Raw genomic sequence first — 16,551 nt, forward strand, 5'->3', positions numbered from 1 at the left:
ATGTGCAACGTGGTCCAGACTGAATGAACTGCAAATTTATGGCGATAAGTTCATGTTTAAGTTCTATGTTCACTTTACTCAATGCTATGAAAATGTATTGAAATGGAAATCCTGCAAACCTGCTCATTCTTATTAATTTTGTTTTCATATCATACACATTGAATAATCATTTTAATTCTTGCATTACAATGTTTCACGTTGTAATGAATAATTAGACTTGTGTCTCAGTCTGTAGCATCTTGCAATAAGACTGAGGACCTCATTTGAAGTGGTTCCGATGGAACCAACAAAAGACAATAGTGCATCATACAACCCAACCTCTAAACCTTTTTGAATTTTAATGCTTCACAATTTCAGAAAACCAAACTTTTCATCATCCACAACTTTGATGGCCCTACAACATGCGGTACGACTTAATACATCTTAGCTTTCATAACTGCCTCCTCTGGGGTGCTGGAGTTATGGCTTTAACCTTTTATTCATGAAACCTGTATCAAAAATGGAAAGAAATGGTGGTCAGCTGTTTTCTATCATAAAGAAGCTCCGAAATTCTTTATAGGCTTGTCATTGCACAACACTTTGTCACAAAACAAAGTCCAGCTTGAAATTCATAAATATTCCCCTTGGACAGACGGAATATATTTATGTTGCTAAACTGCATGTCCAGTCTTACACAAGCACATGATACTAAATATCTGCCTGAGATGATAGTTTGCAAAAAGATTCTGACTGTGAGAGGCTGTGTGTCTTTGAAAAATATGTCACTTACAATGGCGACTGGTGCATTATGGAAAAATGACAAAACTATTAACAGGATTGTTTTCGACCTGCTGTAAACAGCAAATACTCGCCAGTCAAGCCACTAGATGCCGTTTTTATGTGCAACTAAACTTACATTTGTGTTGTCAGGTTGTACCACTGCAGCCATTTTCTTTATGTTCAATAAACCTGATAGAAGGTTATTTAAAAAAAAAAACAAAAAACACACACCTCACTGCTTGTTTTTCTGGTGGTTGTGTTATTGAAGCTGACCAAGTGCAGTGCATTTTTGTAACTTTGTGTGAACATTATGTTTATCCAACATGGAAACTTGATCGTGTTTGACTCACCTGCCATGGCCAAAAGTCACAGCTTATTCATGTCATCTTAACGTCTGAAGAGTGTAATTGTAGCTTGTTGAGGCTTCTTCATCATGGCTTCAAATAATCATAAAATAGAAAAAAAATGTATAAAACCTGCTATTGTATTTTATAAACATATGTAAAGTGGTATGTACATACTGCATTTGTACCTATTTGTTGCTTTCTAAATAGATGCCAATATGACTGGAGGGTAAACCTGTAAAACCGTCCCATTTTAATAAAAGTAAAGATGAATGTCAAATTTAGCTCCAGATTTTATGTTTTATTCCTTGTTGCAGTGTTTGACAATGGCATTCTTTGACCCGAAGTACTAAAATACTACATGTATGAGTTGGGTGTTAGTAATACTGCAATCTACACGTGTTAGTAGGAAAACTTTCTGAAAGAGGCACAAACAAACCGTAAAGAAGCTATTTGTGATATTTCTGTTTTTAAACTCGTTTGGGTCATTTCATTGTTGGTTGTTTCTTTCTGATAGATTTTCCTAATCAAATTTGTCACTTTTTACCTTCATGGTTTGTTCAAGTGTTTCATTTTCATTATTTTGCATATTTTACTTGAACTTTATGGGTTGCCGTACTGTACTTCTCTACTTCACTACTACTTTGCTTCACTTTTACGGCTGTCTGGTAAATATTTCAGAATAAAAACCTGCTGAAGAAGCTTCTTTAATATGACAAATTATTCAGCCATATTAGAATATGACTAAATTCTCTAAATGGTAATGAAATAAGTTTCAGTGCTTTATCATCTCTTTCAAGAAAGGACACACTGGACCATCTTTTAAGACAGAGAGGGGGATGATGCTATCTAACATATCTTTGAAGCCAAAACACTAAAATGTAATTTAGATGTCAGTTGATTAAATAAATGACAACTTTTATTCTTGTATGCTAACAGTATATTTCCCCATGTATAATTCCTAGGTTAGTAAAGTGCTTCAAGTACACAAGCACTCAACAGAAAGAGTAATAAGGCTACAAATTAATTATTCCTCAAAGTCACGTTATAAGATCACAAGAATGTCTGGCTTTTCAGAAGGAAAATATTTTTAAAAAAAGGGGGACTCGAGACTTTGGCAAAGCACTACTTATAACTTGAATCCAACATTTTTTAATGTTGTTTGTTTCAGAGGCTGCACTGCTCTGTTTACTTCGGACTCTTTCAAGACTGTTATGATGAAGTTCCTTGGCAATGGAAGAGTTGTTTACCAGTGGGATCAATTGATTACGCTCCACAAAACCAAGATAATCAGTGAAATAATGCACCAAATAACAAACAAGCCTACCAGTTACGATATACAGATGGTGGTGGATCTGCTTGGCATCTATGCCCACCAGACTTCTTGCAGATCTTCTTTGGGCAGCTGCAGGGTCCTCAGCTGGTTCCACCCATCATAGCTCTTTTGTCCCCTAAACCAGAACATTTCCTGTGGGGGAGCAGTGGTTGAAGGGCTAATGGACTAATGGACCCCAACAAGTGTCCCTCCTCCAACCAGTAGCTTGCCTTCTTCCCCTCCTTGATGGACCTCCTCAGGCCTGCTCTCATCATTCCAACTGCCTGGAGGAGCTGGGTTCTAGATGCTCCTAAAACGCCCCTGCACCCAACTTTCACTGGGTAGACAGTGGCAGCCCAGTGATTAACGGAAGTAATGCACTTTTATGTGTTGTTTCACAACAATATTAGACTTTCTTGATCATAATGCAACATACAATGTCATTTAACCATCTCTCTGTATGGGTGATATTTGGATGTCCAAACTGCATTGCAGTGTTAGCTACCTTTGAATTAAAGTGCTGTTGAAGCCTGTTGGAGGAAAACGAGTTCAGAAACGAAAGTGGCAGTTTGAAGAGAGAGAGGGGGAGAGAGAGACAGAAAGAGATAATGTAATTTTGTTTTATCACAGCCACTGAGACACAAAGCATTACCATCAGTCTTAAAACTATACTGTATCCCCTACTACCCTTTCAGAGCTCATTTGTGGAAGGACAGGAAGATATTTGCTCCCTGATTGGACTCTTTGATTTGTCATCATGCAGTCAGATAGAATTGTAAATAAAGGGTCAAAATTCAGGCATCTGTTCTGCAATTTCAGGCTTGCAGCAGTTTCTCTTTTTAAAGACATTCATGGTAGCATTTTGTTTGTTCTTTCAGATACTTTTTAAAAAACCAAACATGAAGATTCTTTTTCTACACATTCACAAACTTGAGTTTCTCATGCAGATTTTTTTTCTGTAGGATGACAAAAATTTATCTCTAAATACAACACACACACACACACACACACACCTCTCACCTTCCATTTGCAACTTCACCCATTCACTCACAGTCACCCTCATCTCTCCTTTCTAACATGCCCTGTGTGAGACGCCCTGGGGGGACAGAGGGCAGGCAGGCCCTGACCAAGGCCCCGATGACCACTGCCCACCACCCCCAGTGCCCCCTCCACCCCCACAGATGCAGCCAACCCGGCACCCCCCAGGGCCAGCCGCGCCCTCTCCCAGCCAAGCCAGCCAAGGCCAAGGTCTATCGGACAGCAACCCCCGCCCTAACCCCTGAGAGGACCCCATCGCCCCTGCCTCCTTCCCCGTTAATGAATGATTGTGAAGTGTCTGTTAATTGCAATTAAAATTGAGGGGGGTAACCACACCGTGTTGGGAGAGGAACCGCCTAAGCAGCCCCACCAGCCGTACACTGCATGACCTGCCCCCCAAAACTTGTCCATGAGTTGTTCGTGTTTTTGTGTTGTGGTGACTAAATGTGATTAAAACTGGGAGGTGAGCCGATACCGGGTGCTTCAAGACCACCTTGATAGCCTTTCTCACCACCCAGCACACCATGCCCACCTCCCAAAGCCCTACCTGTGTGTGATGGAGAGCCAGGAAGGAGAAGGGTCTGGGGATTTTTGTCCAGATGGAAGTGAGTTTTCCTCCAGAAGATGAGCCGCCAGTGGCACTAGGCACGCCCCCCATTCCTGGGGCCCAGAAGGACCAGGACAAGCCAGGGGCAGCAGCCTCAACAACCAGAGCTTCCAGCAACTTAAACCAGAGAGCCGCCACCAGCTCCAGAAGGCACCAACCGACCACACGCAAAGGGGGTGGGAAGGCAGGGAAGGGAAGGGGCTGCGGAAAGAGACCTCAGACCAAAGGCCCACAGCTCCCACACGCACAGGGACACCACCACCCGAGGACTTGCTGCAGTCCCTCTTCGCTTACACACACACACCAGTACATTCACACATACTTACCATCATCATGATATACACGCACACACCAACACACACATACACATCCACATCTTAACCCATGCAAGCCCACTCTCCAAAATCATCCTCCAGAGGCCTACATCCCACCCATACCCATGCTGTTGCTCCTGGAAAAGACAAAAATAGGCAAAGAGGTAGTGCTGAGAGAGGACTATGAGTGTGGGAGTGATTGACATCTATCAAACTCTAGCCTGCCTAAAGCTAAGAGCTAACTGAGTTAACCCCATAGACTGTATGGTCTATGGTTAACCCAATGAAGCAGGCAGGCTAAAGCTAAACGACGCTGTTAGCCAGCTAAAAATATATATATATATATATATATATATATATATATATATATATATATATATATATATATATATATGAAAGGCATATAAGTCGAATCGCACAGTGGGTAGCACTGTGGCCTCACAGCAAGAGGGTCACTGGTTCCTTGGCTGGGGAGGGGTTTGGTCAGTGGCCTTTCTGTGTGGAGTCTGCATGTTCTCCCCGTGCATGCGTGGGTTCTCTCCGGGTACTCCGGCTTCCTCCCACCATCCAAAGACATGCATGTTAGGTTAATTGGTTACTCTAAATTGCCCCTAGGAGTGAGTGTTAGCGTGAGTGGTTGTTCGTCTCTCTGTGTGGCCCTGCGATGGACTGGCGAGCTGTCCAGGGTGTACCCTGCCTGTCGTCCAAAGCCAGCTGGGATAGGCTCCAGCTTACCCGCGACCCTGAATTGGATTAAGCAGTTCAGAAAATGAATGAATGAATGAATGAATGAATATATATATATATATATATATATATATATATATATATATATATATATATATATATATATATATATATATATATATATATATATATAAATAAATCACATTACACAAGGTAAATATAACCTGTTAAATTTAAAATGTTTTTTAACCAGGCTGTAAACATGTTTGTTTTTTCTGTGAGATTAACTGTTTAAAACATGGGACTCGATGGGAATTTGCTCTGTTCTTTTAGACAGGACATGAGGGGTGAATTGCAACTTTTGTTACTTCGTAAAATCTTTTTATTTTTAAAAATATGGTCATTTATTTTACATTTATTTTTATTTTTTTTATTATGACAGTGTTGCTCCTCAATTTGTCTCTTGATATGAGCGAAACAGCTCCCCCTGCTGATCGTTCACTATAACCGCAGCCCAATGATTACTCCGCACAACAACACACAACAAGCGCCATCTTTAGCGACGAGTAAAGTCCCGAGGCAGAGTTGTGAAGCGAAACGAGGTCAGGCTTCGGGAAGACACAAACGGATTTCTTCATTTGAAAGCCTCCTGTCGGTGTTTGTTAACCTCCCATCTCACCGTACTGTCGTATGGTCCAATGTGTTTGATCGGTCGATCAGCTCGAACGCAGTTTTCTTGTGTCGGTCCCGGTTGACGTTGACTGATTACCTCTAAACAAACAACCCACGGTGGAGGTGAAAGCCAGGTGAGGCGATGGCAGGGATAAATTCGTAAAAGTTAGATTAGTTAAACAAGTAAGCTACTTTTCTATTGGTTTATTCTGTTACTTCTTTTGTTTTTGTCATTGTTGGTCTAAATAAACTGGCTACTACTGGCTAATAGCAACAGCCATGGTTGGATTGGGTTAAGCTAACTCTTATTAACCCACTAACTCTGGGTTAGTGTCACCAACACCGCGACTTTTATAACCATAAATGTGCACAAACAGATTTGAGTCGATGCTATCTAACTTTCAACCTGTGAGTTTTAAACCAGTATGACAGCAGATGTAATGTGTGGAAGCAGAGGGAGGCGTGGACTCCACGCACAATGTTTTCACTGACAGAGCTAATGAAGCACCTCATTATTGAAACAGGAGTGTAGATTATCATAATTCTACCATATAAAATAATAAGATCAAGTAGGATTTCTTCAAGATGAATTAATTTAAGATAATAAAAACGTCTTTTGGGCTATAGTTCTACTGTTTATTTGGTCTCCCAGTCCAACAGTAATGGATCCCCTTAATGCTCATCTTTGTTTTTCACAGTTGTACATTTGGATTATTTGTCAATAAAATATAAATCTCAGTCACATTTGAACAAGGTTTTAACCTTCGGTTTTGATAGGATGACGTCTGGAATGAGAGAATAAATTATTTTTAAAAATGACTGCGCATGAGTATTTTAGTAATTTATCAATTAAATTAAATAATAGCATTTTAATGCAGTCATGGGTAAAAGAATTAGTAGATTCATAACAACTATCAGCCTCACAGATGGGGACTGCAGACTCAGTAAAAAAGATAAACATGCTGCATGTCAAGTGAATAAAGTTTTGTTATCTTGGCCCAACTCCTCTGTTTATCCAGGATGAAACGAGGTCTCCAGGAGAATGAACAGCAGGATGGAGGTGGACCCAGTAATGGGAGCCAGAAGACTCTCAAACGGTCTCACAAGCAGAGGAAGGAGGAAGGGCTGGAAGAGGAGGGAGCCAGGTGGGAGCGTTTGCCACAGGAGATCCTGCTTCACATTTTCCAGTACCTACCTCTGCTGGACAGGGCGTACGCTTCTCAGGTATCTTATTCATAATGATGATTTTATTGCAGCTCCTCATGGACAGTATTTGCCTGGAAGATGTGTTTATTATAGCAGCTTACTTCTTGCTCTGAATGGTCTCATATCTGGTGTTGGATAACAGCACTGTGAGTTTATTTCAGTGTAAGATTCAGGGAAAAAATAATGCACGCTTACTCATTGCATGATTATTTATTTTGAGATTTAGCTTTAAGTTAAATGATGTGTATAATAAGCTTTCCCTCATCCCATGTCTGACAGAATCATCACCTTGTTACACTCCAACTGCAGTCCGACATTACTTTAGTTGCTGTCTAAATTGGAAAGGTTGTAAATATCTCTTTGACAAATCAAGTGCACGCCTGAATTTTATGTCATTTTAAAGTGGCGCAGATGTGTAATCGTGCCAATGCAATGTGTTTGCTGGAGATGAAGGAATCTAGCAGAGCAATAAAAGTTGTTAAACTTGTTCGTGTACGAGCTGCTCGGTAGTCATGCCTCTGGAGTGCATGGAAAATAACGCAAAGACAGCAGAACTCCAGAAAACCCTTTGGTAGGCTATGCTTCATTTTAACACGCTCGACAAAAGTATTGGCCCTTCCTGCACCATTCCAAACGCACTGCTTGTTGTTTTTTTTTTTTGTTTTTTTTTTGTTTGTTTGTTTTTCTCATCTGAGTAATGGCTGTTTCATGTCTCATTGTCGAATGAACCAGTCAGCTGCAGGGGAAAAACAGATTTAGATGCAATCCAGAGAGATCTTGTGCCATTTATTACAGTGGATTTTACCCACATTGCACATATTACAGGCTAAATGTTACTTTTTCATATGGACAACATTGTCATTCATTTACCTTAACTACTGCTGAGAAGTTAAGTGTCATAGTTTGGGGATTTAACTTAAATGAAGTAATCCACACACACTCAGCAGTTATCAAATACTTGTATAAGAATATAGTATAATAATTAGAGCAGAGGAAAATACCTTTTAACGACAGTGTGAGTTTTTTTGTTCCTGCAGGTTATATACTGGCCATTTTTGCTGCAGTTACAAAGGTTAAATGTTTTCTGTTTTCCCCAGGTCATGTTTTGCCTGCCTGTCAAAGGATTATAAATTTTTAAAGAAAAAAAACCAAAAGAGTTTTTGTACAGGTTGACAGACTTCCCTAATTTTCTGACGTGAATCATTTTCGTTGCACCTGCAGGTTTGTCGAGGCTGGAATCAGGCCTTCCACATGCCCGAGCTGTGGCGCTGCTTTGAGTTTGAGTTGAATCAGCCAGCCAGCTCCTATCTGAAGGCCACACACCCAGAACTCATCAAACAGATCATCAAAAGACACTCTGACCACCTTCAGTTTGTCAGCTTTAAGGTATGAAGGAAAGTCAGGCGTTGTCATAGTGATGAAAATGAGAATGCAATGAGGTGCACTCTTGTTTTTATTTTCTCTGTGTGTTGTGCAGGTGGACAGCAGCAGAGAGTCCGCAGAGGCAGCTTGTGACATACTCTCCCAGCTAGTAAACTGTTCTTTGAAAACTCTGGGGCTCATCTCCACAGCCAGGCCCAGCTTCATGGAGATGCCCAAGGTGAGCCTGGAGGGATGTGACAACTGAGCTCCTTGTGGCTCTGATTTTTGACGAATGTCTGCATGCAGCTTGAATGATTGATGCCAGTTGCCTGCAGGAAGGTCTATAATTTAAGAACTCCAGGGTTTTCAGTTTAAAATGTCATTGTCAGCCTTTTGTTTCTGAATCTTACATATGGTTACCTGGCTGCATATTGGCATGGTTGCTTTATTTTATTTTATTTTATTTTATTTTATTTTATTTTATTTTATTTTATTTTATTTTATTTTATTTTATTTTATTTTATTTTTTATAGTCACACAGAAAATGAAAAGTTGATCCTTGAAATTGTGATAAATAATTGAGCTGTTTGATTAATAAATATTTTGGTTTGCACAAAAGCCAACTACATAAATCCAGAAAAATATCTTGCAACAGATATTTCTTCTGATGCTGGGGATGGTAACGGAAACATACAGGGGATTTATCTAACATTCGCTAGCTATGTCTGCTCTGTGGTTGTATTTCATTTCGAAAAAATGAATATCTACAGTTCCTTGTTCTCTTGGTTAATAAAGCTGGCCCTGCAGGACACTAAATGTTTCTCTTTCTTGCATTTTGTCCAACAGTCTCATTTCATCTCAGCACTGACGGTGGTTTTTGTCAACTCCAAATCCTTGTCCTCCCTGAAGATCGATGACACACCTGTTGATGACCCCTCTCTCAAAATCCTAGTGGCCAACAATAGTGACACGCTCAAGCTGCTGAAAATGAGCAGCTGCCCTCATGTTTCACCTGCAGGTACTGATAGAACAAATTAAGGATTGTATTGATGGTATTGACTAACAACTAATCATTCTTTAGTTAGTATTCTATTCACATTTACAAGATGAAGCTCTACTAAAAAAAAGAGGAATGGAAAGAGATAATTGTGAACAAATTCTAATGAGCAAAAAGTTGATTTGCTAATGACGAATGGAAATCTTGCATCTGACGTGGCAAATATTTTGGACTCTATACATGTGAACATGTGTATTTTGATTAAAGTAGATGCCGTTATCATCTAGATTTAAATGCAAAATACAGCCACAAAGTTTTTAGAGAACACTTTCCAGGGTAAAGGTTTTAACTGACTGCTATTTTAATGTTTGGATTGATGAACGTGAAGTTTCTTGCTTGTGATTTCAGATTGTGAAATTCTTTCCTTGGTTTTTATTCCCCAGTCACCTGTTTGTTTGCGTGGACCGAGATGGGTAGACCTAGACATGCTAGTGCTGGCGCGAACCTCACTAACAGGCCTTTCTACATGTTTGCATATGTATATTTAGTTTTGATGGTATGGGGAACACAGAGATGCTGAAATACATTATGGAGTACACTACTGCATACAACCCCTCAAATGACACAACACTTGAGGCCATAGTGACTGATTTTGGATCATATCTGATTAGAACCCCTATTGGCTGAGAACTTTGAAAACTGGTGAATTTCATTGCAAAGCAGTTTATATTTACATTACATTTCAGAGTTTCTTAGTAGCTCTTCACTTTCACTGACACTGACGCACAACGCATGACTCGACACATTTCAGGTTGGTCTCTTTTCTAATCCACTTTTTATTTTCCTTTTCCTAGGCATCCTGTGTGTGGCAGATCAGTGCCACGGCCTGAGAGAACTGGCTCTGAACTATCATCTGCTGAGCGACGAGCTCCTCATTGCGCTGTCCTCAGAGAAGCACGTTCACCTTGAGCACCTTCGCATCGACGTGGTCAGTGAGAATCCAGGCCAGCAGTTCCACAGCATCAAGAAGAGCAGCTGGGACGCCATGGTACGCCACTCTCCCAAGTTTAATCTGGTCATGTATTTCTTTCTCTACGAGGAAGAGTTTGGCCCTTTTTTCCGTGACGAAATCCCCGTTACACATCTGTACTTCGGCCGTTCCGTCAGTAAAGATGTGCTGGGCCGCGTCGGGCTCACCTGTTCACGTCTGGTGGAACTGGTGGTGTGCGCCAATGGGCTGCGGCCGCTGGACGAAGAGCTCATCCGCATCGCTCAGCGCTGCACGCAGCTGTCCGCCATCGGCCTGGGAGAGTGCGAAGTGTCCTGCAGCGCCTTCGTTGAGTTTGTGAAGATGTGCGGAGACAGACTGACACAGTTATCCATCATGGAGGAAGTGCTGGTTCCAGATCACCGTTATGAGCTGGATGATATCCACTGGGAAGTATCAAAGCATTTGGGTCGCGTCTGGTTTCCAGACATGATGCCCACATGGTAGAACTACAGGAGAATGGCAGGCTTGTAGAGATGTGTGCCCAGAAGAACTTTTGTTAAGCTTTAGAAAAGCAGCCCATTTCTAGGCACAACACAAAGTTCCTGAATACATGAAGGAAAAAAAAATCTGTCTGATTGCTCATCTGTCTGAATTCATATAGCATTAACACTAACTCCAATTTACTTCATTTTAAATTATAATTTTCATACAGATCATTTGTGTCTCCATGTCCTGCAAACTGGTTATATTTAGAGTTTTGGGGCTATTTACGCAGACACTTTTCCATGCGGATTGATAAGCCACACCAGCGGCATGTACATTTGTGTTTATAACCTGTGAACAGATCAGTTTATATATATATATATTTTTTTTTACATATACAAATATGAAATATACATTTGGCCTTATTATGATTGGAATTAAACCTTTTGATTCAAGTCCAAAAACTTTTATTTTAGTGAAATCCCTGAAAAATTTCTGCTGCCTCTTTTACAAGTTTTCATCATTGCACTTAATGCTCCAAGTCTTTGTTGTGAGGAAAATAATGCAGAGAATGCATTGGATGAAGATTATCACCATTATAAGCTAATTCAGTCAAAACAGCAAAATTTCAGCTTTTAGTAGCACATGTGGCTTCTTTTTAATCTATACATTTCTGTTAATTTTTTTTTTTTCTTAGGGCTTTTGTAAAACGTTGCACTACGTGATGTTTTTTTTAATGTTTTTCCCGAGTTCCTGTCATGTAGAAAAATAATTCTGTCTTCTCTGTTCACTGATGTATACAAGGTTAAAGGCGGCCTCTTCTCTAACAGCTGCCATTTGTGAAGACCGTGGTCTCATGTGACTGTAGGCCACGAACATCTAACTAAATATTCTTTTGTAAATATCTGTGAGTGACTGGCCCATGTTCATTTTGTAATTGTAATTATATGAATTATATTTAAAACAAATGGGATAAAGAAAGAATTAAATTCTGAACATCATACAGTTTGTATAAACATACAATGGGCTCTTTTTGATGCACTTGTTCCACTAAAGAAGGTCCTGGGTTTAGCGACATGATGTTCTGTGTCATTAAGACATAACATAACACAATTTGAAGCCAAACAATTGTGTGTGTGTGTTTTTTCTTTTAGCTCTTTCGTAAAAACATTTTGGTTATTTTAATTTTAAGTACCAGATTTCAACTTTAATGAATATGTTAATAATGTACTTTAGGGTGTAATTATATTTTATCTATCGTCTGAAAATAATTCTGGAAAAACAGGGCCGACTACATAGCTGTCACTTAAACTGTAAACGAGCTCTTTTTTTTTTTTTTTTTGTGTATGAAAACATGACACACGAGACAGAAGCTAGAATGTCACATATGTTTGAGCGTAATGGATAAAAATGTGTCTTGATTGTGCAGTCCTGCAGAAGGGACAGTGTGGCAGCTCATTGTTTGTGTACCGGTATCTGAACGTGTAGGCATGAAATGGCGATGTCTCAGTATTGATCTGCTGCAGTGGAGTGAAACCATAATTGAAAGATGCGTTAAAGTGGTATTGACAAGGATGATCTTGCCTGTGGACTTTATGAAAGATGACACCTTTTTGGAATGTTGAGCTAAGCAATGAGACTCGTAAATCATCATGTTCTGCTACTGGATAATTGCTTTATAGTACTGGTATTTGTCCCTTTTTCTATGTTTTTGTTTGCACTAAATTTCTTTGTAGAAATAAACAGACAAAAAAACCTCAAAACATTATGCATTAATATTCTGCAGCAATGTGATAGACCCATTTTGTCTTAATTTTAAGTTAAGTCTCCGGAGGTTGACCAGGTTCCTGTGGACTTCAGTTAATGCTGTTAATTTGGCCGTATATTTTAAAAAACAAGTAAACTGCAATACTATAGTTATATTTGCATTTGTATTTATGCTTATCAGTGCATGATGATTTTTGTAATCTCAAAAGAAAGACTGACTGCTGCACTTTCCTTGTAGTAATTACTTAAATGTTGTTTCCTTTTTCTGTTTTAGCTGAATGAAGATATTGAAAAAAGATTTATTGAAAAGAAACTTGTACTTTTCCCAAAGATGAATTATATTTAAGTAAAGTGTATGATCACAATAAACAAGCCTGTCTATTTTGTGTTGGATTATTTTGCTTGTTTATGATGTGTGGTATATGTGTATCTCCAACATGCAACAGCGTAAAGAACATCTTGAATAAAAATAGCTTCATCATGAATAGGCATTAAGTACAATTTATATATCACATTTAAAACTAGTAGCCTACCATTCTGAAACTTCAGATGGGTTTTTGCATGTGTGCAGGATGTTAACCGTGAAGATGTACGAGGGGTACACAGTGACACCCTGTGAAGTTATTAGAAAGCAGCTATAACATACCACAGTTACCTATGTATGAAACCTCCACATAAAGATTCATAAATAAACATTGGTATCTGTGTTCTGTCAAGTATTTGGAAGAAATGATCCATTTTCAAGTATTCCATGTTGTCAGATAAAGTCGTCTTGACTATCCTCACATGTAATCAGTGCCCCAGTGTGATTGAACTGTTCTTCAGAAAGACAACTGGAGGGTGAGGATCTGTGAACTTCAGAAATGCACCAACTTTGGAAGGCCTGAGGCCCTTGATGGTCACAATGATCCAGTTTCAACCCATCCGTACTCTTGTGTTTTATGGATACTTCTAAAGCATTTGATTGAGCAACTTCGACTATTTGTTAAGTTTAAAGAACAGGGAGTGCTGTTCGTGACAGTTCTTGCTTACTGGTATGCACACCAGGAAATGAATCATGTGTCACACTTGTCACATGGTAGCGCCTGGGGGTGATGGGGGTAGTGTTTCACCTGGGGGTGATGGTGTTAGGCAGGGTGGAAACTTGTCCCTCCAGTTAATGAACTTCTACATGAATCAGCTGTCTATGTGACTGACAGCATGTAACCCCGGCTGTTCGTTTGGTGGAATGCTGGGGAACCATTTTATGTATGTAGATGATCTTGTTGCATTCCGTCCAAGTCGTGCTGGGCTGCAGCATCTCCTCTATATGCATACTGAATATGGTGTTGAATATGATATAAAGTATAATGCCAACAAGAGTGCTGTGTTACTATGTAGAACCAAGCAGGACAAATGACTGCTGCTGCATGTCATTAAAGCAGTATGAAAAGGCTGATTCAAGGAAATTCTTAGATCTTGATCAAATCAAAAGTGATCACTTCTATATTGATCTCTCCCCCGCTGGGAGATAAGAGAAGAAAAAAAAGGAAAAAATAAAGTGCAAACTTTTTCAATAAATTGATAAAATTAGACAAATATCAAACCTCTTCAGTGGAGGTGACACGAGCCTTGCTCCACAGCAGTACATCAGTTTGAGATGAATAAATCTCAGATCCTTTTTTAAAGATATGCATGTAAACCACTGTGCTCTGAACTTGAACTGTAAACTTCTTTTTTTTTTATATGAAATTGTTAAATTGTTTTTAATACCTTTCTGAATTTTTTGTTGCTCTAATTGACTTAATATTTGCTTCATTTAGTCTCTACCATGAGTGTCATTACGTGTTAAACCTACACTTAAAAGAATTTTTCTTTTCTGAATTGCTCTTAATTACACATGTGCTTTGATAGTGAAGCTGTTTTAAGTGGCAGGAACAGTTTACATATAACCTTCAAACACATTTGATTTACACTATCGCTCAGTGTTCCAACAATCTTTCTGTCTGAAACATTCCACTTTTTATTGCTGTTTATACACATCTGTATGCATTTTTTGACCAGATTCAGTGAGAAACAATGAAGAGATGCACATTCTCAAGAACAATCAACATTGCCACAAACATTTAAAGAGAAGATGTGAAAAATGTTAATTCCAAACTGATGGATAACCTTGTAGTTATGTATTGGCATTTATATTTGATTACCTACTGAAGGCAGAATTAGATTTGACAGCTCTTCTTTTTTTTTCTTTCAACCTCAAGTAAAACAACCACTTTTTTTTATTTGAGATTGTAACGCCCTCTCTTCCTTCTTCCTTCCCTCCAGCGCTCACATCACCAGCCTACTAATCAACCTGATCATATACACCCGTGATCCGGCTCATCACCTTCACCTGTTCACAGCTGGATATCATTCCCAGTCATCTACCACTCAGAGTGGTTTTGCTGCTGAGCCTGCAGTCTTCACTGCTCTCCAGCCAGCATGCACCACCTTCCTTTGTCTCTCCCCGGAGCCGACCAGGAGGGACTTTCTGACCCTTTTCTTATTTTGAATAAGGCTGCCACTACTTGCACCTGAATCCTCTGTCTGCATGCTCTCTGACGAGACAGGGATATTATAATTGTTCCTCTTTTTGTTGTTAAAGAAAAAAAAAGAAAGCTCTTTTTTTAAGCTGTGAACAATTCTTGAACTTTGAATTGCATGATGTGGAGATTTACAGTTTGATGCAGCTCACATTTTGTATTACGCTTCATGAATGATGGTCGATAAAATATTTCTACACAAACATTGGTGAATTTCAGTTCATACACTTGATGGAGTAATAAAGTAGTTTGTGTAAACCTGATTGAGTCTTTGGAGGCTGCAATGTAGGGCTAGCACACCTACCTCATTTCAAGATACACAGTAAACATCACAAGCAAGAATGAAACTGTGACAAAACCACAACACATCATAGTTATAAAAATTGACAATAAAAATCCACCTTTGAAACTTTTAACCTTTTGAATGTACAAGGTTGCTATACTCATGAATAAGCAATTTTTAAAAGTTCACAGTGTAAACTATGGAGGCTGACAGAATTACTTACCAGAAATTCACAGTTCAAACTGTATCACATAACTTTGTGCTAAGTTTATATCAGCATGAAATCATTAACTATTTTTCCCCCCAAACTTTGTGTTATTTTCTGGATTAATAATATAGATAAAAACAAAACAAAAACACAAACTGAACAATAAAGAGCATTTACTGGTGATATGTGATATTTCAGCACATAATCTATTGTGTGCAGTAACTTAAGGTAGCCCTGTATAACCCTGAAGAGTAGGTTTGAACACATACTACCAAAGGTTGAAACACTTCAAAAGTCCGTAGAAAACATGTGGGCCGAGGAAACAAATAATAATAATCACTTCTGCTCTTCTTTGTGTGGGCAAACTGTTTCTTATGCTTGTATTCCCTGAAATAGATAAAGAGTGGGTTTCCCCTTTCTACTCCCCGGTTGAGCAGGGGAAGTGATAATACACCACTATAATATGAATAATAACAGATTATAGTACATTACTTCTTTTTAGAATTTCTTCTTATAGTTATAAGATCTTACTGATCCACTTTCATGTTATTATTGATATTAAGAACATATACGGCACTGCTAATATGACAAGAAATTCATCTGTGTCATACCTTCGAGCTGTATCACATCACTGATCATTTTCTACTTAAAGCAGAGGAAAATTAATCGAGCTGCCCCTTGCAATCTGCTCACTTACTTACTTGTGTTAGATCTGGATCCGAGGGAGCTGTTGTTCTGGGTTTGTACCCCCGGACTAAATCCTCATCATGGTGTTATCTTTCTCTCCTTATCACTTAGTAAAAGACTGTTAAACAAGATTCCTTGTGAAAACCACATGGGTGACCTTTTCTAGACTCGTATTTCAGTTTTTTTTTATTATGTCCTTGACTTCTTCATCGACTTCAAGGTGGATTTGTAACCTATGTCCAAGGTGGACGTAGGTTACGTTCACAC

At 39.1% G+C, this 16,551-nt stretch overlaps 1 protein-coding gene across 1 annotated transcript; it reads left to right on the plus strand.

Moving 5' to 3' along the window:
- Positions 1-5,601: 5,601 nt before the first annotated feature.
- Positions 5,602-12,922, plus strand: LOC306758804 (F-box/LRR-repeat protein 3-like). The gene is made up of 6 exons (XM_079244205.1): positions 5,602-5,870; positions 6,756-6,960; positions 8,164-8,328; positions 8,420-8,542; positions 9,151-9,322; positions 10,156-12,922. Exons 2-6 carry the CDS (start codon positions 6,757-6,759, stop codon positions 10,794-10,796), a joined length of 1,305 nt encoding a protein of 434 aa, XP_079100331.1. The 5' UTR covers positions 5,602-5,870; position 6,756; the 3' UTR covers positions 10,797-12,922.
- Positions 12,923-16,551: the final 3,629 nt, after the last annotated feature.

The sequence above is a fragment of the Telmatherina bonti genome (genome assembly GCF_933228915.1).
Source record: "Telmatherina bonti genome assembly, chromosome: 1".
Classification (NCBI taxonomy): domain Eukaryota; kingdom Metazoa; phylum Chordata; class Actinopteri; order Atheriniformes; family Telmatherinidae; genus Telmatherina; species Telmatherina bonti.

Excerpts from the sequence above, each read along its gene's own strand:
- LOC306758804 (XM_079244205.1), top strand. The coding sequence starts at position 6,757 with ATGAAACGAGGTCTCCAGGAGAATGAACAGCAGGATGGAGGTGGACCC. Across the intron at positions 6,961-8,163 it reads ACAGGGCGTACGCTTCTCAG|GTTTGTCGAGGCTGGAATCA; the intron begins GTATCTTATTCA and ends TTGCACCTGCAG. Across the intron at positions 9,323-10,155 it reads CCCTCATGTTTCACCTGCAG|GCATCCTGTGTGTGGCAGAT; the intron begins GTACTGATAGAA and ends TCCTTTTCCTAG.